This window comes from Athene noctua, chromosome 5 (assembly GCF_965140245.1).
Source record: "Athene noctua chromosome 5, bAthNoc1.hap1.1, whole genome shotgun sequence".
In the NCBI taxonomy this organism is placed as follows: Eukaryota; Metazoa; Chordata; class Aves; order Strigiformes; family Strigidae; genus Athene; species Athene noctua.
Genome location: NC_134041.1, coordinates 7,375,931 through 7,401,863, shown reverse-complemented (window position 1 = coordinate 7,401,863; position 25,933 = coordinate 7,375,931). Strand labels below are relative to the sequence as shown.

Below are 25,933 nucleotides of genomic sequence, written 5' to 3'. Positions count from 1 at the left end.
CTAATAATCGCTAGGTTATACATGGTTGTGAATATTCTTGACTCTCCTTTGTAGTTATTCTTTGTGTCTTTGATTTTTATTTTAATATAGTTCTCTTACTTTAACTTCTTATTGGATAAAGAATTTGACTCTGTTGTCAAGTTGTTACTTTTTTAGGAAGTCAAAACCTTATAATTTACTTTTTTTTAATTGCTTTTTGTTTAAATATATTACCTTCATATCTGTAAGCATGCTTTGATTTTTGCATTGATCTTTGTAAGGGGAAATGGCTGCCAAGAGTAAATGTTTAATTCTAAACAAAAAGCTTTAGGACCTCCAGGTAATACCTCTTCAAAGCTTTCTTTGGAGACTGGTAGCGATTGATTGGATCTGTGTTCTTCTCTGTTGAATGGTTACAGACAAAAAAGTTATTACCTGGGAAGAATGGAATAAGGAAAGTGTATCAGAATAAAAAACAATGAATAATAAAGCTGTACTGTTGCCCTGAATATCACTTGCCTAGAAGGCTTGTTGGCTTAGAGCACTGGTAACAGCACAGCACGTTTCAGCTGTAGGTTGCTAGGTCTGATCCATTTCTGATAGGTAAAGACTGAACTTTGTGGTTAATGTATGACCAACAGGTTCATGCGAAACGTGTTTGATGTTCATGATGTAGTTGACAGGCCTTGTCGTAAATCAAAGAATTGTCATTAATTGATCCATCCTTTCAAAGGGGTCATGAAAACTGAATCATTTTCCTCTACCTTCAGGCCAGGAGGGGACACCGCGGTCATACGCGTGACCTTGCTCCGCTGCCATCTGTACTTCACATCTCTTTGAAAAAGCTTATTATCATTCTGAAGCCTCTCAGTGAAATTAAATTTCCCTCACATCCATTTTTGCTGCATATGAAACCTATCTGAAGAACTTTATAATACAATAATTTCTACTGTTTCCCATATATCCAAAATTCATTTTAGCTTAGAGATGCAGAAATATACATGGCATCAGAAATTTTACTTGCCTACAGGAACAGTTCTGTTGGCATACAAAGCTAAGGGGTATTATTCTGAGTTTGGAAACAGTACTACTAAGGGTGCTACTGTTCAGTTCATTAGTTTCCTGGAATTATTACTGTAGTTTATTTCTGAAAAGAATAATAAACAACCCTGAGAAAATTGTAGTATAACACTGAATATCGCTTTCATGTGCGGAGAACTGGGGATTTTTAGGTCTGTTCATTTTGCTGGAGTTTTAAGATTTTTAATAACATATTCTGCTGCTACATCAGAGCACTAATAAATATTTCAACTACCTAACAGGTCAAATACCAGCACCAGCAAACATTAAAACATGAATTTAACTTATCTCGCTCCTTGTTCTTGTTGGACTGTTTGTCATAAACTAGTCGCTTTTTTTTGCTTATCACTGTGTTGGATTTTTGAGCTATGTTGACTGTTAGGTGCTCATTTTCACAGGCTGCATCCTGACCTATAGAAATGCTGTAGTTAGGAGAACAAGACAGTTTCTTCTGAAGACTTTTTCTTTTTTTTTTTTTTTTTTTTATTGCTTGGGTCCTCCCTGCTGTTGAAGGTTGGTGCCATTGTGGGTTTTGAGAAAAGCGTGTAGGAAATGGAGGGAGCCTAAGATTGTAGGGGGAAAAATTTGAAGACAAAACCAGTTGTTTAGCTGTAACAAAATGAGTGGGAAGCTAATGAATACAGTTTACAGAATTCAGAGGGCTGTGAATTTTTGTTAAGTATCAAGGCTACTAGCTCTTTATTTTTGGAAGGCCTATTGTGGTGTAATATAATTAACTTCAGAGGCTAGTTTTATAAATGAGGCATTACAGTCAAGGTCATTGGGAATACAAGGACAGTTGGAGTTGTTGCCTCACTCTGTGGGTTTACAGTTAAATGAAGAATAATAGTAGGTAGGTAGCAATGTGGTTTTTATTAGCATCTTTTTTCACCAGAATATTGGAATCCTATAGTGGCATAGTGCATAGATGCCTGAATTTCAAGCTGCAAGTCTACTCCAAATCATTTGAAGGCTTGCAGCATTTGCCAAATGTGCATGTACTAGCTGCAGTCATGTGCTGGAAAAACATGGTTTGTGGCAGAATTACCAATCATAAAATACATGTTTATATTTTCTTTCTAGGATCAAGTAGAACACACTGATTCAGCAGAACTGGCTGGTTGTGCTGCAGTCATCATGAGTAGGCACAGGGTCATTCGTTTCTTAACATATGTATAAGAGAAAAAGGTAAGAGGCAAGTCCTGCTTTAGAATGTAATGATTCAGGGGTTGTACTTGAAATGCATGTATTTTTATGTATGCTTATGTATATATATTTATATACATGCACCTCTATATATGGATATATATCTTATATAGAAGATGATGGAGTATTTTTAGCATTCTGTTGTTTTGGTTTTTATTGAGAGTAATTGCCTTGTTTCAGAGCAAAGATGTGTCTTATTTTGTTTGGGGGAGGGGGAACTGGGTAGAGTCTTTCTCAGTCTGTGCTGTAGGCGATCTCATCAGTTAAAAATACAGCAATTGCTGAACTCTGAACAAGCTGTTCATTACAGTAAAGGTGCTTCTTCCTCCCAGGGGCAAATAATACAGGGAGATGTAACAATATGTAGACTTTACCATTGTTCCTTGGGGTTGAAGTAAGTCCTCAGGAGCACTAGATCTAATAAATTAATTTGTCCAGTTGATATGTAATTCCATGTTGTCATGCTATGGGAAAATAACATTTTCTGGATGTTGGATTTTTATCAGGATGAATAAGCAATGTTTGGTTTCAGTTTGATCATGCCCCTTGTGACTTTCATCTTGGCACTCTTTCATATATATTTTTGGTGAGGATTACAAGAAACTATTTGAGTATTCTGTTTAGTAAGAGTTTACTGAAATGTGTATGTTCACAGTTTCATCGTGAAAGAGTAGTCTACCCAGGACAGCATGATAGAAAGCCCTGAGAGTCTGGTTCTTTACATACTCTCTGATTTTTAGGCCATTTCTATGCGATAATAGTAGTTGTATGTTGGTATTATTTCCTTTTGGTGCATTTTTTATTGTAGTGTTTTAATGTGATTGTGTGCTGGTCATCCACTGTCAGAAAAATGTGAAAGACTTAAGGCTGTCAGTTCCAGCAGTGAAAAAATCTCGAGGGTAATTTAGGGTGTGCAGTGCAGAAGATCACGGGTTACATAATTCCTTATCATAGAGACCAAAACAAATACCAGCCCTGCCATGTTACAGGTACAACACAAGGCCTATCTCTTTGTACAGTTCATTTCCCAGGAAGAAGCTGACATGGGATATCTGAGCTGTCTTGAGAGGCAGTCTCCAAGGTTAAGCCTGTTCAGAATACTGTCTAATTTTAAGGTTTTTCTCTCCTTTACTTCTGTCTCCTTTCCTCCCCACTAATCAATTAAAGTTTGTCTTACGTCTAAATGCTGTGATGGCTAGGATAGTAGTTGATACATGTGACAGACATTCTAGTACACTCACCTTTATGTTTAGATATTAGAGGAGAGTAGAGCATGTAAACTTGAAAGATAAGTTCTTAAGTTTTAGAGATGAAGATGATGATAAATCCATGCTGTTGTATGACGAAGTTGCTAAGTAAAAGACAGAGTTTCTGAATTATGCATGATCTATGATCCAGTGGGAGCTTGAAAATAATCCATTTGATAGGCTGCATTCTGGGTATTGCATTGACTTGCAATGGCTAACAAGTGATCTTGGGTTCTGGGCTTAGTGAACCAGTACAGGATAGCCATGGTATTCTTTTTTTTTTTTTGGATACAGAATTTAAAAAAATAATTTGCTTTTTTTTTTTTTTTTTCATATAATTCTTCTTTTCTGCCAAATATTTTCACAAAGGACTCTATTTTTGAAAAACCATCTTATGCTTTTCACCATATTGGTGATTTGTGTTTCCTTTTCCTTGCACTGGCACAATATCCTCTTCTGCATATTGTTCATCCCAATATATACTAATTAGGAAGTGTCTCCTTTTTGGCAGCATACAGCTGAAATTGCTATTGAAATTTCTTCCCGATTTGCTCATGTTTTTATTCTCACTTTTCCAGAGTTGTGTGTTAGTTGTGTGTTAGCTCATCAGCTTCTCTCCATGACATGGCTTCGAATAGTTGAGCAATACTAAAGAGTTTCACAACTATCAAGGATCCTTTAAAAATGTTATTTCTACCTTTATACTAAGAGGAAGCTTGGGGCTAAAATAATTCTAAAACTGCTCTAAACTTTTATAGTGGTACCTGTGAGTTACAATCAGAGTTTCCAAAGACCTGTAAAGGAATGTTTCTTTTTATTTATGTTAGATATTTCATAAAAATAATAATAAAAAAATTAAATTCTAAACCGCAAGGAAAACAGCTACCTGATTATTATAGCATGCTGTGTCAGAGAATTTTGTGTTTTCTGTTTTGATTCTGGTTTTTGAGATGCTGGTTATGTAGAGTTGAAGTATTAGATCTCAAACTGGCAAAAACATAATTTGCTGACAATGTATTGGTCAAGAAGCATTGCGGGTGTCCGGTAGGAACATGAGTACTCCTCCTTCTTTTCTGTCAGGAAGAGGACAGTAAGGACTTTTGTGGGTTTGGCAGTGTGTATTGCTCTTGGACAGAAGCTTCTGGAAAAGCTTGAGGGGGTTGTTGTGTTCTTTTACACAATAATAATTATTTTAATATTAGACCTGAAGATTTGCAGCTGACCTTTTCTGAGAAAAATCTACTTGCATAGACAATGAGATCTCATTTAGAGTGGCTGTCAGCTTAGTGATTGTGAGTTTAAAAATAAAAGATTATCCATATATCCTGGTACATCAGTAAGTGGAATAACAATATGATATAAAAGTCTTTTCTCACTTTGGTTTGGAGTATGAGCATCAGTCTGGATTTTGGCTCATTGCATGTTTGTGCACCATTATTTGAACTTCAGAATTCATATGATTATGTGTATTTGTTTACACATAGTTCTCTCTACTCAGAATTTTTTAAAATATAGAAAAAATCCTTCTGTCATATTGGACCAAATTTAAACTCACAATTATTAGATATTTAATGTTAGGTAATACAAATGCTAATAAAATAATAATTTCAGAGATATGCTATGAAGTATTAACCACACGGGGATTGTAAGGGAGTGGGAGCAAAATTTTAAATTGTTGTCTTCATATGCCCTTTTTATTGTTAAACATTTTCTGAGTCTGAATATTCATATTCTTCTAATGTTACAAGATGACTTATACAAAAAATATAAAATTTAAAAGCTAAACCCTGACTAAAGTCAGTAAAAACGATTATATTTATTTTGAACTTCTAACATTGCTCTCTTCGGTTAAGCATATCTTGTATCTGATTTGCATAACAAAACCCAGCTAATATAGGACTAAATTTAGGAAATTTTAGGGGCAGATGTGGTTTATATTGTACTTACTACAATGTGCATAAATTTAAGTTAGTTCTGAAGTTCAGTTGGGTGTTGAAGTTATACGAATGGTCAGGTCTGAATTTTTCTAAACATTTGAAAGTTACACAGAATTAAAATGCAGTTGTCCAAAGAGTTACTTAAAAACGTGTTCAGTAACTATATAAACAGCATAGCATTTCCTTCCCCATCAACTTGCTTGTCAGTAGTCATTATCTTCTCTAAAATAAACAAAACAAACAGAAAAATCAATGCTTGTAGTCTGTTTCTTTGGGGTCACCTATATTGCAGAGTTTGTGTTTATGTCCTAGCGAATGCCTTGACTGGATCCCCTTTTTCACTATGAGAGCACATGGAAATCTGAACGTGGTGCCTTCAGACATCATCACAGTTTAACTCTTGAACACTAACATTTTGTATGATGCTTTTCAGTCTTGCAGTGCTTCATTGACAAACACTCTTTGCATCATTGACCTTAGTAGTAGGACTTTGCCTAGCAATAATTATTCACATCTTCATCAATTGTTTGCTAGACTGGAATATTATCATTATAATGCAAATTAAATACATTATAAATGAATGTGAAATTATGTGGTAGTTTGTACAAAATAGTCTTACTATAGTGAGTTAATGTTGGTCGATGTTTAGAACTCTGAATGGAAAAAAAAAATTCAAGCAAAATATTCATTGGGACAGATATGAATTAACTTTTCAGTAGTTGATGTTTACTGAGTTGGTAAATACGCTTTCTATTAAAGGAGTTGAAATGAGGTGGAGAGAAAGGTTCCAGAGAACCTCCAAACTCTTACAGTTTGGATGTAGTTTGAGTAAATTTAGTATTTGTATGTCTAAGGAGAAGCATCTGCTTTTTAAAATTATGTTGGTTTAATTGAAATATGTATAGTAAACCTAATGGTTTCAGTTAAAATGGTATGCAAAATTTTAAATACGGTGACTTGATGGGCAGATTGGATAACTCAGGAAGATCTTACAGTAGGTATCTAAGGGATCAAAGAGGACACTCTGACACAGATGGGGGTCAGAACCTGGCTTTTGGTAGAGAATCTAAAGTGTTGACTTCTGAAATGTAACCTTTGATCAAAGTGGCCAGCTTCTCCATTGCATATATTATAATCTGTGTTTAGTAAATGATATGGCCAATCATCTATTTTCCTTGCAAAAGGAGTTTGTTTAAAATTCCAGAACAGAGGACAAAGCTGGGAGTTTGTGACAAGTCTAGTTTATCTCTGAATTTCTTAGTAAAATAGTCTTTTTTTGGGTGATGCTTATTGCAGTTTTTAAGTTGTCATTACATTAATTTTCTTTAAAATTGGCTTTTGTATAAATCTTTAAAACATGATTTAATCTGATTATATTAAACAGCAGTGTATTTATGTTGTAACATGATCATCTTTTAAAAACAGCATGTGTCAAATTTGAGGTCAACCTTAAAAACTTGAACTCTGTATTTTGTAATATTTTAATACATGATCTTTTTGTACCAGTAACCTTATCATGGCTGTTGCCCGCACTAAATACAAAACTGTATTTAATGTTATAGTAATTGAAGTAAAACTGGCTGATATTTTCCTCAAATCTAGATACTATGGGGGTGATGTTAAAGTATAGTTTTAAACTGGAAACTTCTCTGACATGTTTGTGTCTGTTGTATCTCTAGTGTAAAAGAGCAGGTTTTTAATTGAGCTGGAGTCTAGCTGTCAGGTCTAACACTGTTTCTTCCTGCAAAACAAGGTTCTCACCCTCTCCTCCTCCATTTCCTTAATTCGCAACATTGAAAGACAACTCTGAAGAGAATAAGGCTGTTTTGGATGATGTTCAGAGAACAGATCAAATCGAGGTCTCTCTTTATGGTATATAGGTTATGGCACACATTTCTCGGTAAAAATGTCTTTGCTGGTAGTGAATGTTTTTAAAAAATAAATCATGGTGTCTTGTTGCTACAAGCCTTTGGTAGCAAGAAGACCATATTCCTACTGTTAGGGTGAAAATGTTATTTATTATGTGAAGTTGACTTAGGGTTGGTTTGGTTTGGTTTTTTTTTTCTTTGCCCCCTTGTCATCTTCATGTCTAGCCTGAGAGTATTATCTTTTGATGAGGCTATTTAGTTCTGTGCATTTTGCTAGATTTCCAGTGCCTGCCTTTCAGGGAAACGAGGATTATTAAAGCAGGCATTTTAAGAGCTAGCACAATTCAAGTATCGCCCATTAAGTTCTTTAACAACTTTTACAAGTATGAATTTTTGAAGCATCTCTGGAAAATGAAGAGTGACACAGCATACTGCTAGCCTAGTATACCTAAAAAGTAATAAGGATAGTGAGTTTAAACTACTTGTTCAAAGCCACATGAGCTAATTGGTGGTAGCATGGAACTGAAAGCTGGATCTTCAGATTGTTGGTTGGCTGGCTGGTTCTCTAGACTGTTATTTTCTGACTGGTGTTGGAGCAGTTTTGCTCTTACCATTATGGTGATCCTGATGGTTAGACATTTTAATGTGAGAGACTGGAGGTAATAAAATCCAAGGCCAGTTTGGGGAGGTTGTTAATCTGAATTAAGCGGTTTAAGCACACAGATAATTTTTATTCTTGGAAAATACTTTTTGTTTATGCATGATTTGCATTTATTTGATTTTTGATCAAATAAATTTGATTTACAAAGGACTTCTTTCCCCTTAAATCATGACAATATGTAGTGGAACACTGCTGACTAAAGATTAAATATCTGATTGTAATTTGTTCTCTGGCAGGTTCAGACAAGAATCTGGTGGTCTTTCCCTGACAAATGGAGAACTATTTCCAAGCAGAGGCATATAACCTCGATAAGGTTTTAGATGAATTTGAGCAAAACGAAGGTGAGTCATATTGAACAAGATCGTAGTTGTACATTAGATGTATTTTACAGAGAGCACCATTGAAGAGGGAGAGATGTTTGATTCCCTTTTTGGTTTTGAGTTGCAAATTAATCTCAGAACTTGCAAGAAAAATCTGTCTTCAATATTTTTTAGTAGTATTATGTTCTGTTTCCATGCGTCTTGTTTACTTTTCTAAAATTTCTCACTCTTTTAATATCAAAGCTTCCATACTCTTTTTGAAGAAAGGTTTTGTGAAGCTTAATCTCAGTGGCAATATTTTAATCGTTTATTTTAAACAAATCAGGCAAAATTTATTTTAAGCTTCTTTTGCAGTTTTGGGAGAGTCAAGCGTAGAAATGTTTTATTAGGTCACATAAATCTTATAATGGAAAGTAATATTTGAAGTATTAAATTTTTTGCTTAGTCTAATTGCTACTTCTGTGCTGTCAAGGAAGTTGAACATTTTATGGGAGTGGGAATCTTTCCAGGCATTTCTAGCTGTCTGAAGTATATTAATTGATAGTTTAAAGCTGCTTGTGCAAATTCAACCTGATACTAATTGGTATAGCTCTAAACTTCTTGAGTTTCAGAAACATTATGCAATTACACTACTAATGGTTGATCAAGGATGTTAGTTATGGCAGATGTGTTGTACTGTTGTGCCCATACTTGAACATCTCTACATTTATATTCGGGGCATTCTAATGCAACAGAGTTAATAGAACCTAGAGCTTTAATAGGACAGTAAGTTCTCTTATTTAAACACTTTTTCAGATGCCGCTGTTTCACCTACACTATTGGGTGCAAAGTGGAATCAGATTCTAGATCCGCCTTCTCGTCATCTGTCATTTAACCCTACTGTGGCCAATGTGAATGAAGCTACAACTCCTAATGAATGTCAACAGAGATTAAAGTCTTTTTCCTTGTCTCATTCAGTGACTACACCAACAGGAGGAGGGGATCACTGTGCTAATGGAAAGGATTTTAGCATAAGCCCAGAGACCCCAGTCATGTGGATTGATGATCAGGCAGCAGCTGACGATCAATTAATTAAAAGAAATAGTAATCGGGATGATCAGTATAACACTGTGGAAACAGGAGAAAAGAAATGTGGAAATATAGCTTGCTTGCCAGAGGAGAAAAATGTACTAGTGGTGGCCGTCATGCATAACTGTGACAGAAGAACACTACAAAGTGGCGATTTGCTGGATTGTAAAAATTACAACAGTCAGTCCCTAATGGACACTATTAGCTTTACACTGGATAATGAAAACCGACAGAGTGATCAGTTTAGTGTTACTGTAAATGGATCCACAGAAAAAGATATAGATACAGAAAAGCAAGTAAATAGGATGCGCACTGAAGATGACTCTATAAATCATTTGATTAATGCTTCATCTGAAAGCCTGACTGTTGCATGCCCCTCCACTCGATTAAAGGATGATTTTAATATGAGTAAGGATTCACTGTTTTCAGAAGCTACAACTGCAGGGATTAATGCAGTGACTCGCTTACAGAGACCAGTTGATGGTACTGATAAAATACAAGAAAACTGTGTATCAGTTGAAAATTTTACTAGTAAAGCCATTTCTCAGAGAACAGATCTAGAAACTAAAAACTCTTCTGGTTCAAGTAATGGAAGCTTAATCATAGAACAGGAAACAACCCAACAGTTACAGTCTAGGCTATCTGGGCTCACTGAAACTTGTCAACTGAACGTGGCTGGAAGTGGCAATTACAAGGAACGTGTTGCAGAACATTTTGCCCCTGAGGACATTAGTGCCACTGAAAGCGAAATCATTGAATGTGATAAAAATCTTGGCACAACGGAATTGCTCAGCATGGCAGAATGTTACCCTGAATCTCAGGAGATGACTAATTGGGAACTGACAAAGTTGAATGAGATGAATAATAAGCAAACTCTGGGAGAGAATGAAAGACTTTTGCAGATGAAACAGCCTGATGAGGCATGTAGTAATAGTAAAGAAGGTGGAGATGGGGTGATGGAGGCAGGCATAGACTTAAAAGGGACTGGTATAGATGAGCTTGAAGGGTCCAGTCTCTCTGATGTGATGGCTACATCAGCAGCAAGCTCTCTGTCTAATGGTTGTGATTCCTATGGAATGCAGAACCCAGTTGTTGCTCATGTTCCAAAGACTTTACCCTCCAAGGAAGACTCAGTAACAGAGGAAAAGGAGATAGAGGAGAGCAAGTCAGAATGTTACACTAATGTTTATGAACAGAGAGGAAATGAGACCACAGAAGGGAGTGGTCTTATTTTAAACAGCACTGGTGACCACATAAAGAAAAATTATTTACATAATCTTTGTAGTCAGGTTTCATCCATGCAAGGGCAAACTTCACCAAAACCAGTGACTAATCTGCAGTCTATCAGTGTTCCTTTTGGTGGTGCAAGACCTAAACAACCTACAAATCTTAAACTGCAGATTCCGAAGCCATTATCGGACCACTTACAAAATGATCTTGTTCCCCCAAATTGTGGAGGTAATAGTAAAAACAAAAATGTCTTTGGTAAGACACAGTTAGGGGATCCAGCAGACGCATTTCCTGGTGAAACATCTTCAAATGCCTCTGTTACTGATACTAATGGGGAACATTTGGAAGAGTATGAATCTGGAGTCTCTAGTAGTCCGTGCCTTGCAGTAGCCCCAGATAGTCCAGATAATGATCTCAGAGCTGGTCAGTTTGGAGCTCCAGCCAGAAAGCCTTTTACGACTTTGGGTGAGGTGGCTCCAGTTTGGGTTCCAGATTCTCAAGCACCAAACTGTATGAAATGCGAGGCCAGATTTACATTCACCAAAAGAAGGCATCATTGCAGAGCTTGCGGAAAGGTAAGTTCACATTTTGTGAGTAAGCTCAAAGCACCCTTTTTTTTCTGGTACAGCACAAAATTGAATCAGAGGACTTCCTAAGCCACTGGCTATAGTTACCTGTGACCTTTCTTCTGAAAAAGTCGTGTTTGATCTGTGAAGGAAAAAAAGGAGTTTCCAAGCTCTAACCTATTTAGGGTTCTAATAGAGAGTAACTATTTGTTATTTATAACCGAAAGAATTATTAGCCTGTGTGAGCACTGTATTTGTCAATTACAACAAACGCCACCATTGGATTCATGTCGAACTGCTACAAAATGCCTAAGTGCAGGACACTAGTTTTTAGAAATTACCGGATCAATAATCCCGTTAAAGATACTGAAGCATATTGATATGAATTGGAAGTCTGCTCTTGAATTGCTAGCATTCCTGCCCGTTTAGATCGCTGATCAACTCTGTTCTTTTAAGTCTTCTTTACTAACTTCTCTCATATTGCTTACATTATTTTAAGGAACATGCATTTTCTCCTGGGGAAAAAACAGTAAATTGTCTGTAACCTGATGTATGTACACATGGTGAGAAATTTTGTAATGAAGACCACTAAAACATGATTTCTGTATCATTTTGTGTTGTGTAAGAAATATTTTATTGTTAACTTTTTTTTGGAGTTTTATTTATGTGCCATCTAGGTCCACGTAAATTCTTACATGGCAAGTTTATGGTAAATCATTAGCTTGTAAAGTATTTTCGAATATCTTGTTACTGAAATACAAGTCAGTGGCACATGGGAAGTAGGAACTTAAGAAGAAAATACGATTATTCAAAGGCACTAAACTAACACTCTTGTCAAGTAGATACTGATTAATAATTTTAAGATGAAAAGAAATACTAAACCACACTGAAAACTAGAGAAAAAGTAGCTGGTTCATTAGGTCCTATCCAAAGGTTTCCAAGATGGTTGAAAGACCTCTTGGCTGCTATGGGTGGTATCTTTTGCTGCCAGAAGAGTGCAGGGAAGCAGAATGACCTGAACAAAGGACCTAATAGAAGCAAATATTTCTGGAAAGCTCAAACCCTTATGCCATCTGTTTCTGGAAGCAGCCTAGCAGAAAACCCAGGCTTGCCCCTCTGTAATGGACTACATATGTGTCCCATTTGTCCCTTTAGTAACCAAAATGCACAGCACTCAGTCTCTTCACTGCAACACCAGATAAGTAGATTTCATTCAAATTTGATTTTGAGACATGCTGAAAAATCTTTCCCAGGACACTTTTAAAAGCTAAGCAGACGTTCATTGTGTACTGGTCCAGGACTTCCAGTTGCTTGCTTCTGCACATCCTCTTGCAGGTTGGTTGCAGTGGAAATCCACATGGGGAGTTAGTAAACACAGGTGATCAATAAGTGTCATAGGAGGTACATGCCTACCTTTTGTGTGCCTTTTGGTTAATATCAACGGGCTCAATCTTTTTCTCATTGTACTTGAGGAGAATCTGTAAAGCATGTAAGTTAAAGGAACACCCCTCATTTTAGCTTTAATATATTAACTTATACTGTCAGTTATTTAGGTAATTCTTCTGGTTTTTATGAGTTTAACAAATATGACTACAATTTTCACTTACAGTAATGTTTTCTATTTGTGTTTTAAACAAGTTCATTGCTTGGATTTAATTACTTCCCTGTAATGACTGAAGCCCTGAATTGCACAAATAAGAAGCAGAAAATGAAAATATCTGTAAACAAAATGGATAAAACATGCACAGATAGAGCAAGGCCAAAAATATAGTGTGTTTCTTTTTTTTTTTTTTTTGTGTTAACTACTGAAGACAAGCCTTGAGAAGAACAACCAGCATTGTTTTGGATGATATGTGGGGAATGGCTAAAATAAAAGGTTCCTCTGCTCTGTAGACAAACTTATTTCTCAGATATGAAAAATACATAACATACTAGTATTTAATATTCTCAGAGTGTTTGAATAATCCTCACAATGGCTTGTTTCTAGAAGCTTTTGTTAGCTAATGTTGTCTGGGCGAAATTTGCACATGTGCAGCTGGAAGATGTGGCAGAAGATGCTTCTATTTCATGCCTTCTTATGTCATTTTCTTTAGAAAAAAGCACTCATTAGTAAAAGCTAAGAATCAGTATAGGTCAAATAATACTTAGCTCTTACTGCAAATTGCTTTACAACACTTAATTCCTGTATGATTCCAGGAGGAAAGAGAGCAAAGGCTTTGACGGGCAAGCTCTGTGGTGGCTTGAGAGAGCTATTCTCAGCTGTGTGCTCTTGCTTTCTGGGTAAGATAACCATCCCCAAAGCAAGTCCTGCTTACCATGTGCCTGTGGTTTAGGTAACTACTGAATCACAGTGATGCTCCCACTGTTTCTATTAAATGTATGAATCTCATTTAAAGAATTGGGGAGATAATGTCTTCAGCTCTTGCAGTTAATTGTTTCAGGGAAGTCATAGGACTAAATATTTTTGAACACAAGCTTTAGCACAATAGTTTCTTTTTAAGCTTTATTAGGATCATGACAAATCACTGTAGTAGGGATAAATGTGTCTGTTTCAGTTGAGTGGCACCTGGGAAGTCTGTCTCAGTTTTTAATTTCAGGATAATAATTGCAAAATTAATGGAAGATATGAACCTCAGGGGAATGGTAGAAAGTAATACACTTACAGTAAATTCTGAATTAAAATTAAGAGCCTGAAGAATGTGTATGAACACATTCATAAATTTTACTTTATGCATTTTCTGTTGTCAGATGAAACAATCATCCTTGATAGGAAAACCAGAAAATTTGCATGTCATCTTTTTACTGACAACCAAAACAATATTTTTCCACTAAAATATAAAAAAAAAAAAATCACCAGCCCCCCTAGCAACTAATGCTTTAGCAACTCCCAGTGTACCTGAAAACCCTAATAACGTGAAAGCTTGCTTTGACACTGTATGTTACTTTTTTGTAGCATGGTATACTGAGATAATGACTTGGTGGTTGTTAATAACAAGACTCCGTTGTCAGCTGTGCTAGATTTGTTCTTCCTCTGCCTTACTACTGTTAGAAGGCTGATGTAGCCTAAGAGGGGAGGTGTAGAAGTTCTGTCACTGCTTCTATTCTATCTTTTAATATTTAGATCATTGCACTTGGGAGCTTTGTGGAATGTCCGTGTTGTTTTGATAAAGAGTCCTAAATTAGATATTAATTTGTGTTGGTCCTTCATTTATGGTTGAAGACATTGATTTTTCCATGTTCAATACTGAACTTTCAACTGGAAGTTTCTCCCAGAGAACCAAAATGATGTCGAAGTCTCTAAAATGTGCTGTGATTTTGTTATCAATATTCCCTAGAATGCTTGTAAATTGGGTTAAGGTGTAAATGCAGAAATCAGACTTTTAACGTACATTTGCCTTTTTTTCAAAAAAAAAAAAAAAAGGTTTTCACATATGCAAAAGGGTTGGTTTTATTTTTGCATGACAATGCCAGTATATACATGCTTATATTTGTTTCTGAAATATTTAAATTGTCTTAAATAGGAAACATTAAATTTGGTTGAAATGAGAAAGGGTGAGCTCTTCTTTCTTCACATTTGATTTTCAGCTCTCAGGGTGAACTCAGAGCTTATTTACATGTGCTTGTTTTAAACATTTGCTACTAAAAGGCTCAAAAGTGGTTTTAATTTGGTGTGATCTTTAACTTGGTTGAAGTTTAGTTAGGCTTACATATATATGAGAATCCTATTCATTTTGTTGTCTGTATTACAGAAATACTGCTGTTGAAGTGATGATGCAATAATTTTTTTGGATTAAGACAGCATTACAGATCATAATAACGCTTAGTGAATTGTAGATATAATATCCGCTTATAATTAAAATTCTAAGTTCTCTTTTGATATTTGAACTCATTTGTTAGGTTGCCACTGCTGTTTCTAGATTTCCTGAGTGTGACGTTACCTTTCTGCATGAAATGGATGTTCAGCATCTTCATGTCACCTGAAACAGTAACCCTGAGGAAACACTGTTTTTTTAAATAAATAAAATATTATTATTATTTAAAACAAATAAGAAATCATTAGGGCACCCTGATTTGTCTGTTCTGCAGGATTTTGAGATTGCAGTTGCTATTGTAGGATCATATCTGCATGCAAGTGTTTGTTTTGGTGCACAAGCCATGCTCGTGTTTTATGGTTTTGCTTGTCTGGAGGAAGCCTCAAGACTGTTTCCTGCCCAGGACTGGGGAATTGTTAGAGCTGGTTCAGGTGAGAAGCGTTAGCAGTGCAACTGCATCTCCGCAGCAGGTTGTCCTCCCGAGAATTTTGCACCGGGTGCCCCCTTAGCAGCCAGTATGCGAAAAATGCAGTTCCTGATTTCTCTCCAGTGTTGTGATGCTGTAGTGTTTGTAATCATGTAAATATGAACTTCCTTTTTTTTTTTTTTTTTTTTTTTATATGCATATAAATGGAACAAGATTTCCTTGCTGTACCAATGTCATTCAGCTTTTTTAAATGTCTTGTTTTATATGTTGAACACTTAAAACATTTTGATACATCACTGTTCACTTAAATCTCAACTGCGGAATAGCTTGTTATATATGAAGAGATTAAATAGCTAGAGATGCTAATATAGATGAATTGCCCTACTGCAAATAAAAAATGACCCATTTGAATTAATCTGTGCCATAGCAATCTCTTATCTAGAGAAAACTTGTGCATTTAGATATAGTTGATTCTAGAGAGTACTCATGCTTTTTCTAAGACTGAAATTAATTGCCAAATTGTTAATTCTGTGAGGGATTGTAAAATGGTAGGAAATTATTAACCCATTGTCATTTATGCCCAACATATTTTAAAACACCCCGGTGCAGTATCAGGACAACATGCATTTATGTGTTCCATATTCATCAGGATTAGTAGGAAAGGCACCCTGGGCAGGTATTAGTCACTGTGGCTTTAATGGGAAAATACTGATAATTTACCTCCATATTTTGCATGTCTAGAGCTTTACAGATATTCTCTTGTCTGATTTCATCGGCTCATCACATATTTTTGAACAGCACTTAAGTTATTTCCCCTTTGGTTCCAGGTTTTTTGCGCAGCATGCTGTAGCCTGAAGTGCAAGTTGCTGTATATGGATCGAAAGGAAGCTAGAGTGTGTGTAATCTGCCATTCAGTACTAATGAATGGTAAGTGGAAAAAGAACCTGAGATGCAGCGCTTCACTGGCTTTGTGTTTAGCTGCAGCAATGCTATTTTAAAATATAAAAATCAGAGTCCTTTATTTGTATGGGTAAGTATTCTAAAACAGCAAGGGCCCTTGAGAGGTCAGTGTGGAATCCCTGTGGAGAGTGGGGATTCCTAAAATAAATATGATTAACAAAGGGTGAAAACTGGTAAAGTTGGAATAAGTTTGAAAGCTTTCATTTGTGAGTGCTATACTAGGATTGTAGGAACTGTGATTTTTGGTGGGTTTTTTGTTTTTAATTCAGGAGCCTACTCTCTGTCCTTTGGTGCCTGAATAGATAAACCTGTTAGACTTTTGTATGGGATGCCAAAGAGAAAAGTAATGCAGCTGTGCCTCTTCTTGATTATGCAGTGTAGGAAATGGGGAAAATAGTATTTATCCCGCAATTAATCCAACTCTTCTTCCTCCTTAACTCCGAAACTGTGGAGACCTGAGTTTGGCTTAGTGCTTGAGGTACGTAACTGGAGAGTCTGTCAAAGCCAGGATGGTGCTGTGGCCAAAAGCCTGATGTGAACATGGGACGTGTGAGAAGAGGTCATAAGCAGTTATGAAGTTAACAAGTAAAACAAACGAGAAGTTGCATTACCTCTGCTTGGTGTAAGGAAAGACTCTGGTTTTGTCCAAAAGGCCATGGAATGTATTTTGTATTTTGTCCTTTGTAGTATTAACACTTTCGATATGTGGTATAAATATAGGCAAACACAGAGTATTCTTCCCACTGTATCTTGAGGCCTCTGAAAATTCCAGGAACTTCCTGCTCTGAGAGTTGCCTTTGGGTGACTGTGCTGTCCAGTTGACTTTAAGTCCATGACACTGAGACAGCTGTTGCTGTAAGACCCAGCATTCAGTTTTTGTGTCTTGAATTGAGAAGGTAGAAGAAACATTGGATGAGGTTGAGAGAGAATCCATGTGAGTGCTTAAATCATAAGAAAGCCTGTCTCATCATGAGAGATTCCAGGCACCCTGTCTTTGGTTTATTAATGGAAAGGTGAATAGGTGACTTGGTCTTGGGGTATAAATATATATCTGGATAACAGAAACTTGATGACAGAAGTTACTTCAATTGTAGAGGATAGTCTGACAGGTAGGTGCACTCTTAAATGTAGTAGGTAGAAAGAGAAGTCAGACAAATTCAAGTTTTAAATGCAAACTCTTAATCATTAGAATAACTAAATATTCTGATAATTATTGAACGGTTAGCATGGAACCTCCATTGCTGCAAATATTTAGTTAAACTTTGGAGACCTTGCTTAAAGATTGTTGCTGTAGTTTTAACCAAGTAACCAAGAATTAGTTAGGAAAATTTTGTTTTATGTTTAGCATTCAAGCAAGGTAATTTTGATGGTATCTTTACTGTAGAGTGGATTATTTGGGCTACTGTTTCCAGAAAGCTCTGTTAATTTGTTGAGCATCTAACTAAACTTAGAAGCTCATAGCTTTATTTTTTCTTCAAAGAAGTATTATGCAGGTTCGTTGGAAGTAACTGAGTCCTTAGTCTTGAGATGAGCATCCAAAATTAGTAGCCAGTTTCTGTTATTAAACAGGAATAATTTTCTTCTATTTCAAAAAGATTAAAGATTAATCAGCGTGCAGTGGTAGGTTTTAATTATTAATAATTCTTTACTGTAGGCCAAATGTGTAAGGTGACAGGAAATTGTAGGTTGTAATATCTAGAAATTAAAACCAAGTCCCAATGATGACGTTGAAGGGGTACTAAAACTTTAAATTCTGAGATGGAGAAATTAACACATTTCAAGGTGTACAAGAACAAGGCATTACACATACACCTGGCAAAAGACAGCTGACTCCTTTTGGTGGTGAGTACGATTTGTTTTCATCGGGGGGAAGAATCTGAAAATATTTCAGTTGAAACTAGGAGTGTTCTGGTAAAAAGGTATAATAAAATTGATCATATTATAATGATTTCCTTTTAAAAGCCTTTCTGTCCTGTTGCCAGGATACACATTAATGGCAGTGAACAGTGACACCACTGCTTGGTTTATTGTCGGGACAGTGCTGCCTTAGGTGTACTTGTCCTGGGCTACCTCTATGTTCCTATCCCTGCTGCAGTGTTTTGTGACGATGCTTCTGGTTAGTTAACCTGTAGCCTGATCATATCTGATCTCTCCTGATCCTTGCAGTTTCTTTGTCTGTACGGGTTTTGGGTTTTTTTCCACTCAGTGCAGCAGGTTAAGCATTAATCTGTGCATAGTCTTGGAACCAGGATAGGAATTGCGCTTTAGAAGTGGTTACTTCATTTGGTTGCTCAGTATCTGGTTTGTGTTTCACTGGGGTGTGGGGAGAGGGCTGTATGTTTTCTGGCACTTTTCCATGTCCAGGCTATGTGTTTAATAAGTTTCCAATGCTATTTTTACTGTATTTTCAATTGGTAGATATGCTGAGTTGGCACTTTGCTTGATTTAGAGAAGGCTTGAAAAATGTTCTTTTCCCATGATGAAATGACTTTTCTAACAAAGGGATCCTAGAAATGTAACTTTTCTTTGTGCATTTTTAACACTTTCTTCTTTCAGGACCTATACTCTAAATGAATACAGAATTGCTGTTAAAAAAATGCTTGATCTTCTCAAATGGAAATGTCAATACCTTTTCCATTGGGAGGCTTTTCACACTATTGGTTTTGCACGTTGATGAGAGGAAGCAGGAGGGGTTTATGTTCTACTGTGTTCTGTTTGGGTGGGTTTTTTTGTTTTATTTTCACCTTGGTTTTCTGACAAGTCATAGCCAAAGGAACCCAAAGATGTACATGATTTATTGAGGCTTTATAGCTGCTCTGAGAGCTTAGGTGACATGGTATTTATGCCTCACTAGAGGAATGCATTTATTTGTAACATACTAATGTGGTTGAAGATGCAAGCACACATACAAATTTTCTGGTACCTTGCATAGTTACAAGCCTTCCTTATAGATGAAAAAAAAAAAATAGTACTGTGGAGATACGGTCTGTTTCACTAGCTAGAGGAGAAATTTCCCTGGATGGGTGTTGTTGACAAAAGTTTGATGTGTTATTGTTTGGGCAGTTGAATTAAGGCTAAAGTCATTGCCTTCATAATTAATAGCATAAAGGATTTTTTTATAGTTAAGAATACAAATTGTTGATCTGTACTGATCTGCCCTGGATATAAAGTAATGCAAGGTGCTTTTTCTCATATACAAAAGATAAATCCGCTCAAGTGTCCTGTAGGTTATAAAACATTTGTAATAGGAATGTCCATCTGTCCATACAGTGTGATAAATATATGTATATGTAAGAATTGAGTGTTTGCAGTTCAATCTTTGAAGAGGAAGCAAAATGAAACATGGGGAACTAAGCGTCATTCAGGTCAAGTGTATTTTTATAATTTTCGGAAAGTATTTCTGTATGAACTGGTATATTTATTGCACAGGGCCAGTGCTATTTCTCCTCCTGCTATGGATTTTCTTGCTTAATTAGTCTCCTGTATTTGTTAATGTGTTAATATGTGTGTTACATATTAACACATGTAAGTGGGCATAGAATCTGACACAACTCTACCCTGTTACTGCTTATACTGTTTCAAATGTATTTTAAAACCCAGTTTTGAATCGTGCAGAAGGTGAAAATAGCCCTATATTGAGAGAAAGAGAGATTGGGCTAGTTATAACATGTTTTCCTTTAAGTATCCAAACAGCAGGGCTGTCCTGTGTTCTGTATGTCAAACTGTCTGCAATAAGTATGTGTTAATACTTATTTTGTAAAAAAAGGAAGAGAGATGGTCTTTGGAAGGTGGCAGGGTCCATACCTACTGCAGCTGAGAACTTATCTAACAGTTCAAAACACTGTGTTACTTTCTTCTGTGTTCATGTTTCTTGTTCTTTGTTTGCTTTAGCTCAAGCCTGGGAGAACATGATGAGTGCCTCAAGCCAGAGTCCTAACCCTAACAATCCCGCTGAATACTGTTCTACTATCCCTCCTTTGCAGCAGGCTCAGGCCTCGGGCGCCCTGAGCTCTCCGCCTCCCACTGTCATGGTACCTGTGGGAGTTTTAAAGCATCCTGGAGCAGAAGGTAAGAGTACTTCCTTTTTCTTTCAGTTTACCTGCAGTGAGAATTCAGCAAGAATATCTGCACTTCATCCATTCCAAATACTCTAGCTAATGCCAGTTGTGATATTCCTGCCCTCAGTAGGAACATCAGGTTTTTAAGGACAAGTAAGCTATTTTCAGCAGATGTGTTTATACCTGGTGCTGCCATAGGGAATGCACTAGATGATGTCTTAAGTCCAGTCCACAATTCTCTGTTTATTAATTGTTTCCATTTTGCTCCGGTCAATGTTGCCGTGAGATCTTAAATCTTATTTTTTTATGTTCTCTCTAGTGGCTCAACCTAGAGAACAAAGGCGTGTTTGGTTTGCTGATGGGATATTACCCAATGGAGAAGTTGCTGATGCAGCAAAATTGACAGTGGCTGGGACAACTTCCACAGGAACCTTAGCAGTGTCGCATGATCCATCTAAGCCTGTGACCAACAACACTTTAGCAGCAGAAGTAAGGAAGTGTTATGCTAGTCACTGCTCAAATTACCATGCTTGCTTTGGTCATGAATAGTGTATTAGCTTCTATGGTGATTTTTTTAAGACTGATCTAGGAAATCAGTTGAGGCTTGTCTTAGTATGTTGTATAGCAAGTGTCCTCACTTATTTTAATGTTTGCAGTGCTGAAACAACCAGTTCTGAATTAAAACAAACTATTATGGGGCAGAGCACTAAGCAATGTTTGAAGTCTGTGTGCTATGTGGTTTCCAGCTGTACAGCCTGTGTATGACTGATATTTGTGTAATGCATGTTTTAAAAAAGCTGAGTCATGGTCAGTGAAGAGTTTGAAACAATAAGATTGTCACAGCACAAAGCAGAAAAATACTTTGACGCTTCTTCTAAAATGATGTATGCAGGAAAGTGCAGATATAATTTAACAATGTTAAGTCCACCATACCCTGTGTGATGGAGATGAGACTTTGCAAGAAGTTCAGCTGAGCATAGCTACATTTAGATTTTGTAAAGGAATGGATATGTGTGGTGCTAGAGAAAGGAGATGCAATCGCTGTCTAAGCAGGCTTTTTAGTAATAGTTCACATACAGGAATCATCACATGATCATTTATTGTTAAAGAGACAAAATACTTGGTACTTCTGCTTCTCTGGCAGATACAGACGCCTTCACCTACATCTAGTAATCTAGTCAGCCAGCTCTTACATTTTTATCATTATTACTTTTTTAATGTTGTCCTTTCCTATTGTTTGCTTCTTGTAGACTGATAATGCTTCTGTATTCTCGGGAAATATAACTCAGGTTGGCAGTCCTGTTGGCAGTGCAATGAATCTAATTCCTGAAGATGGTCTTCCTCCAATTCTCATCTCCACTGGAGTAAAAGGAGGTGAGGGTATAACTTGGCAGCTACCTTTTAGGCTTACTAGTTGCAATTAGCCTAATAGTTACTGTGTTTATTTTAAAAATAAGATGCTGGCAATATGCTGAACATTTGAAGAAATTCAAAGTAAGTAACTCGTGGCTAAATGTTGTGACACTCCTTTGTACCATTGATCCTTATTAGCATCCAGGAAGAACCCCATCTTGTGATGAAATTACTGTAAGAAGTAAAACACAAAGCAAAAAGAAAATTAACTTCAGTCCAGAAATATGTGCTAATTTCTTCACTAATCGGACTGTGGGGAATGTTTCACACAGAGATACGTTTTAATTAGCTGTATGAATATTCATGATTCCCTTCTCCGAAATTCTCTCAGAACATCCGCTCTGTCAGAGGAATCCCCGAGCACTGCATTCAACAGCACTATTGCACATCTTGGCCCACAGTGATGCTTTAAATAATGGTGATGTCCCCTTCTAGAGTATCCAAATGGAGGAGGATTCCGAAAATTAAAAACTAATTTTTAAAAGAATAAAAAAATGTATATATTTGTTCATCTGACAGTTGCTTTACACAGTCTGGTTCATGACATCCTTCAATACATTCCTGAGATTAGTTTTTCATCTTTGTTTTTTTTATTCCTTTTAAATATTTTGCTGATACGGTTTATTTTTGATGTTAAGCTGGAAGTAACCTTTTATTGCAGGATACTGTCAAAACCAAAATGTGAGCAGCATTTAGTTTCAAAACAAATCTGTTCCATCCTGTGTTAGCTGTTTGTATGGGTGCCTGATCATTCAGTCTCCTTCACAAAAGAGGAATGAAACTACAGTATACTTTTTAGCTTTTACGTAGATAACCTCACATAAATCATGTTTTGCATGCTAAGTTGTTTCTTATACTGTCACATACTGGACTTTCTTTGCAGCATTTTACTTCTGATATTCTATTTAAAAAGATTCCAAAAACATTTTTTGCATCAGAAAGCAAAATTACCTTTCTTTGGTAAGCTGGAAAGGTAATACATTTTTAGTATTATTGGAAAGGTAATATATTTAGCTGTAAAGGTAAGACGTTTATTTCAAAATATGTTTTCATCAGTTTAACTATTTTTTGTTAAAACTTAAATGCAGAGTAGATTATAATCGCATGAACAATTTTCATTTGCTAGTCATTTGGGTCTAATCATAAAGGGACACTACAGACATCTTTGAAGTTTCATGTTGGGATCCATTTTACACTGTATTTAGACCTTCTATGATTTATAAAACATGTTTTATATAGTGTTCCCCTCTTTGTTATCTTCCCAGTAGCTAATGCACAGAAAGTCTAAGTCATGTGACATAGGGATAGACCATGTGTCAGTGTTTAGTCCAGGACTAATGCTGTTGTGCTTTACATGATATAAATAACAATTGTAACCTCTTTGTCATTTGGGATTTCAGTTGACACCATGACACATTTCTCAATTTGATTTCCATTTTCTCCTCCACTTGATACCAAAAAAAGTTGATTTATGAAACAAGCTGCATGTTTCTAAAGGATGTGCTGGGGTTATGCCCATAAATGCTATTAAAGTTTGAAAACAGCCTAGGAAACAATCAATCAAACTGGCAATACTGAAATAAGGGTTTTTTTTAAAAGGTTAAAAAAGCAAAAAGCATCAGAATTGGGGTTATCTGATTATCATGTAGAGTATTGTTATCAGTAAGTTAAGAACTACTTCACTGTGTGTTTACTTGTTTCTTTCATAGACTATGCTGTAGAAGAGAGACCTTCTCAGATCTCTGTCATGCAGCAGCTGGAGGATGGTGGCCCTGACCCTCTAGTATTTGTTTTAAATGCTAATTTGCTGTCCATGGTAAAAATAGTAAATTGTAAGTTTTTATTATTAAATAAGGCTTGGGATATGAGAGGGGAAATGTTATATATATTCTTAGTAGGAACAGCAGCATTTTTTATTTGGTAGGATGGTCTCTGAAAATGTGATGGACTGAAAACTTTGTACTTAGCCGTATTAAGTTAAATTACAAAAGGCTCTTTTTCAATGATTTAGACATCAATACAGATAATTTTGTGTAGAAAATACAAACTAGACTGATAGAGCCTCCAGACTCAGGTTTGGAGATCAGTGTCTCCTGTCCAGCTTGGTAGGGCAAGGTATTTTATCACTCGTTCTTCCTTTGGTTGCTTAACTCCTTTCTCTATCATCCCATTCTGGAAGGAGCAGATAGGATCCCATACTAGTACACACATTCCGTTCTCCTGTGCACCTCTTCTATCCTTTCTCTACTGTGCATGTACATGTGCTGAGGGAGCGCGGAGGCACACAGGTGGCTTCTCATGTTAGTGCCTTAGCTGGTCTCTGCTGGATAAACAAACATTTGAGAAATTGAGTAGGACAGTTTTGCAGTAAAATGTTTTGGTTCTGTGAAAAGTTCATACAATAAATTAAGATGATGTTTATAAACCTTTTGGCATCTGGTTAGACAGCGGTACAATTTTTTATATGTATATAAAATGTCATTAGTATGCACATATATATACATATTAGATGAAAGATATTATTTCAATAACTTAATATTCTCAGCAAATTAACTGTGAAGCTTAGAGCATGTGTCATCACTAACATTCATGTGAAGCAGAACAACACAGTGATGTCTCATGAAAACATGTGACGTCCAGTTGTCCATCTTGAGAGTGATACCACTGTAGCTGTCAGGATCGTGATATACAGAGCCAACAGCTTGGTCTTTTCCCGGGTTCCTTCATTCCCATTTAAATCCTGTCCTTTAATTTGGATACAGAAACTGCTAAAAGTCTGCTCTGTGGTGTTAATCCTAAGATCTCACTGGGAGCTGTAATGCTCTGGCTTTTTCTTAGCTGTAAACTGGGAATTACTGAGCTGCTTTTGTTGTGGATGTGCTTGCTTTGCAAAGTAACAGATTTAGAACGTAATTTGTCTGTGTGACAGATACTGCCACGAAACAAGCTGTAAAACAGATTCTTGAAAGAGCTATCTTCCTGTAGTGAAATTTAGGCCTATTTTATGAAATTCTGATACATGTTTTCTTCTCTGCAGATGTGAACAGGAAGTGCTGGTGTTTCACTACGAAAGGCATGCATGCAGTGGGGCAGTCGGAGATAGTCATTCTCTTGCAGTGTTTGCCTGATGAGAAATGTTTGCCTAAGGATATCTTTAACCATTTTGTGCAACTTTACCGGGATGCCTTAGCAGGTAGGAATGCTCTATTGAAAATGGTTTGAATAGATGATTGTACTGAGTCAAATACATTTTTGTCATTTAGCAAATGGCTATTTTTGTACAAAAGGATATAAGAAGAGAATAATAAGTATCAAAGCTAATAGGGGGCTGAGTTGTTAATGGTTATTAGTATCCGGCGTTATATTCATCTCATCAAATAAAAGTATTTATGAGGTGCTGGTAACCTGGGGAGCTGCTCCAAATATCTTCCAGCCTGCCTCTGGTGCCAGCAGAACAAAGAAGTTTGGACTATAAAGGTCATGCATAGACTATTACAGTGTCAGAGCAGGAGGACTCTGCCTGTGACAGCTTTGTGTTCAGCAGCCATTGCTGAATGTCTGCTCTGGCTGCTTCTGCAGGTGTTGGGGTAGGAATTTGAATACGGCTACCATAGCTGAAATTAGCACTGTACTTCATCTGGCAGTAAGTGTAGTAGGATATTCAGCAGAGCTCATGGGTACGCTAATGATGTTGCTTCTAATAATTATTTTTTCAGCTTGAAGTCAGGGTAGCTTTTTTAAAGGTACAGAAAGAAAAAGCTAAGAATCCTTGTGGATAGTATGCTAAATATCCCCCAACTAGGTCACTGAGAAATTTGATTCCCACAGTGTGTGTGTCTATTGCCACATTATGGAGATACTCTATATATGATAAAGTAATACAAATATATATATATGTATGTGTGCCTGGAATGAATTGTAGGGCATTGCAGAAATTATCCCTGAATTTTTTGAGTATCTCAATTGCAAGGTTGTATTATGTAAACCTTTACACATTTTACATTTCCTATGAAAATGGGCTTCCACTTCTAGCTATTGTTGGACCTTAGAATTCAAGAATTATTGCATAAGGAATAACACAAGTATTTGGTTCCACTGATT

General features: G+C 36.4%; 1 protein-coding gene across 5 annotated transcripts in view; it reads left to right on the top strand.

Annotated features, from left to right (window-relative positions):
- The window catches only part of ZFYVE9 (zinc finger FYVE-type containing 9), a 61,933-nt gene that overhangs the window by 14,004 nt on the left and 21,996 nt on the right, over positions 1-25,933 (top strand). For 2 of the 5 annotated variants that reach the window (XM_074906205.1, XM_074906204.1), the window contains exons 2-10: positions 2,143-2,247; positions 8,215-8,319; positions 9,094-11,171; positions 16,229-16,328; positions 20,253-20,429; positions 20,739-20,908; positions 21,670-21,793; positions 23,542-23,664; positions 24,870-25,025. In XM_074906205.1, coding sequence (XP_074762306.1) covers positions 8,250-8,319; positions 9,094-11,171; positions 16,229-16,328; positions 20,253-20,429; positions 20,739-20,908; positions 21,670-21,793; positions 23,542-23,664; positions 24,870-25,025 — 2,998 coding nt within the window. In that variant the 5' untranslated portion in view covers positions 2,143-2,247; positions 8,215-8,249. The remainder of the gene's footprint in view (positions 1-2,142; positions 2,248-8,214; positions 8,320-9,093; positions 11,172-16,228; positions 16,329-20,252; positions 20,430-20,738; positions 20,909-21,669; positions 21,794-23,541; positions 23,665-24,869; positions 25,026-25,933) is intronic. The other 3 variants (XM_074906207.1, XM_074906206.1, XM_074906208.1) reach the window with 2 other exon arrangements.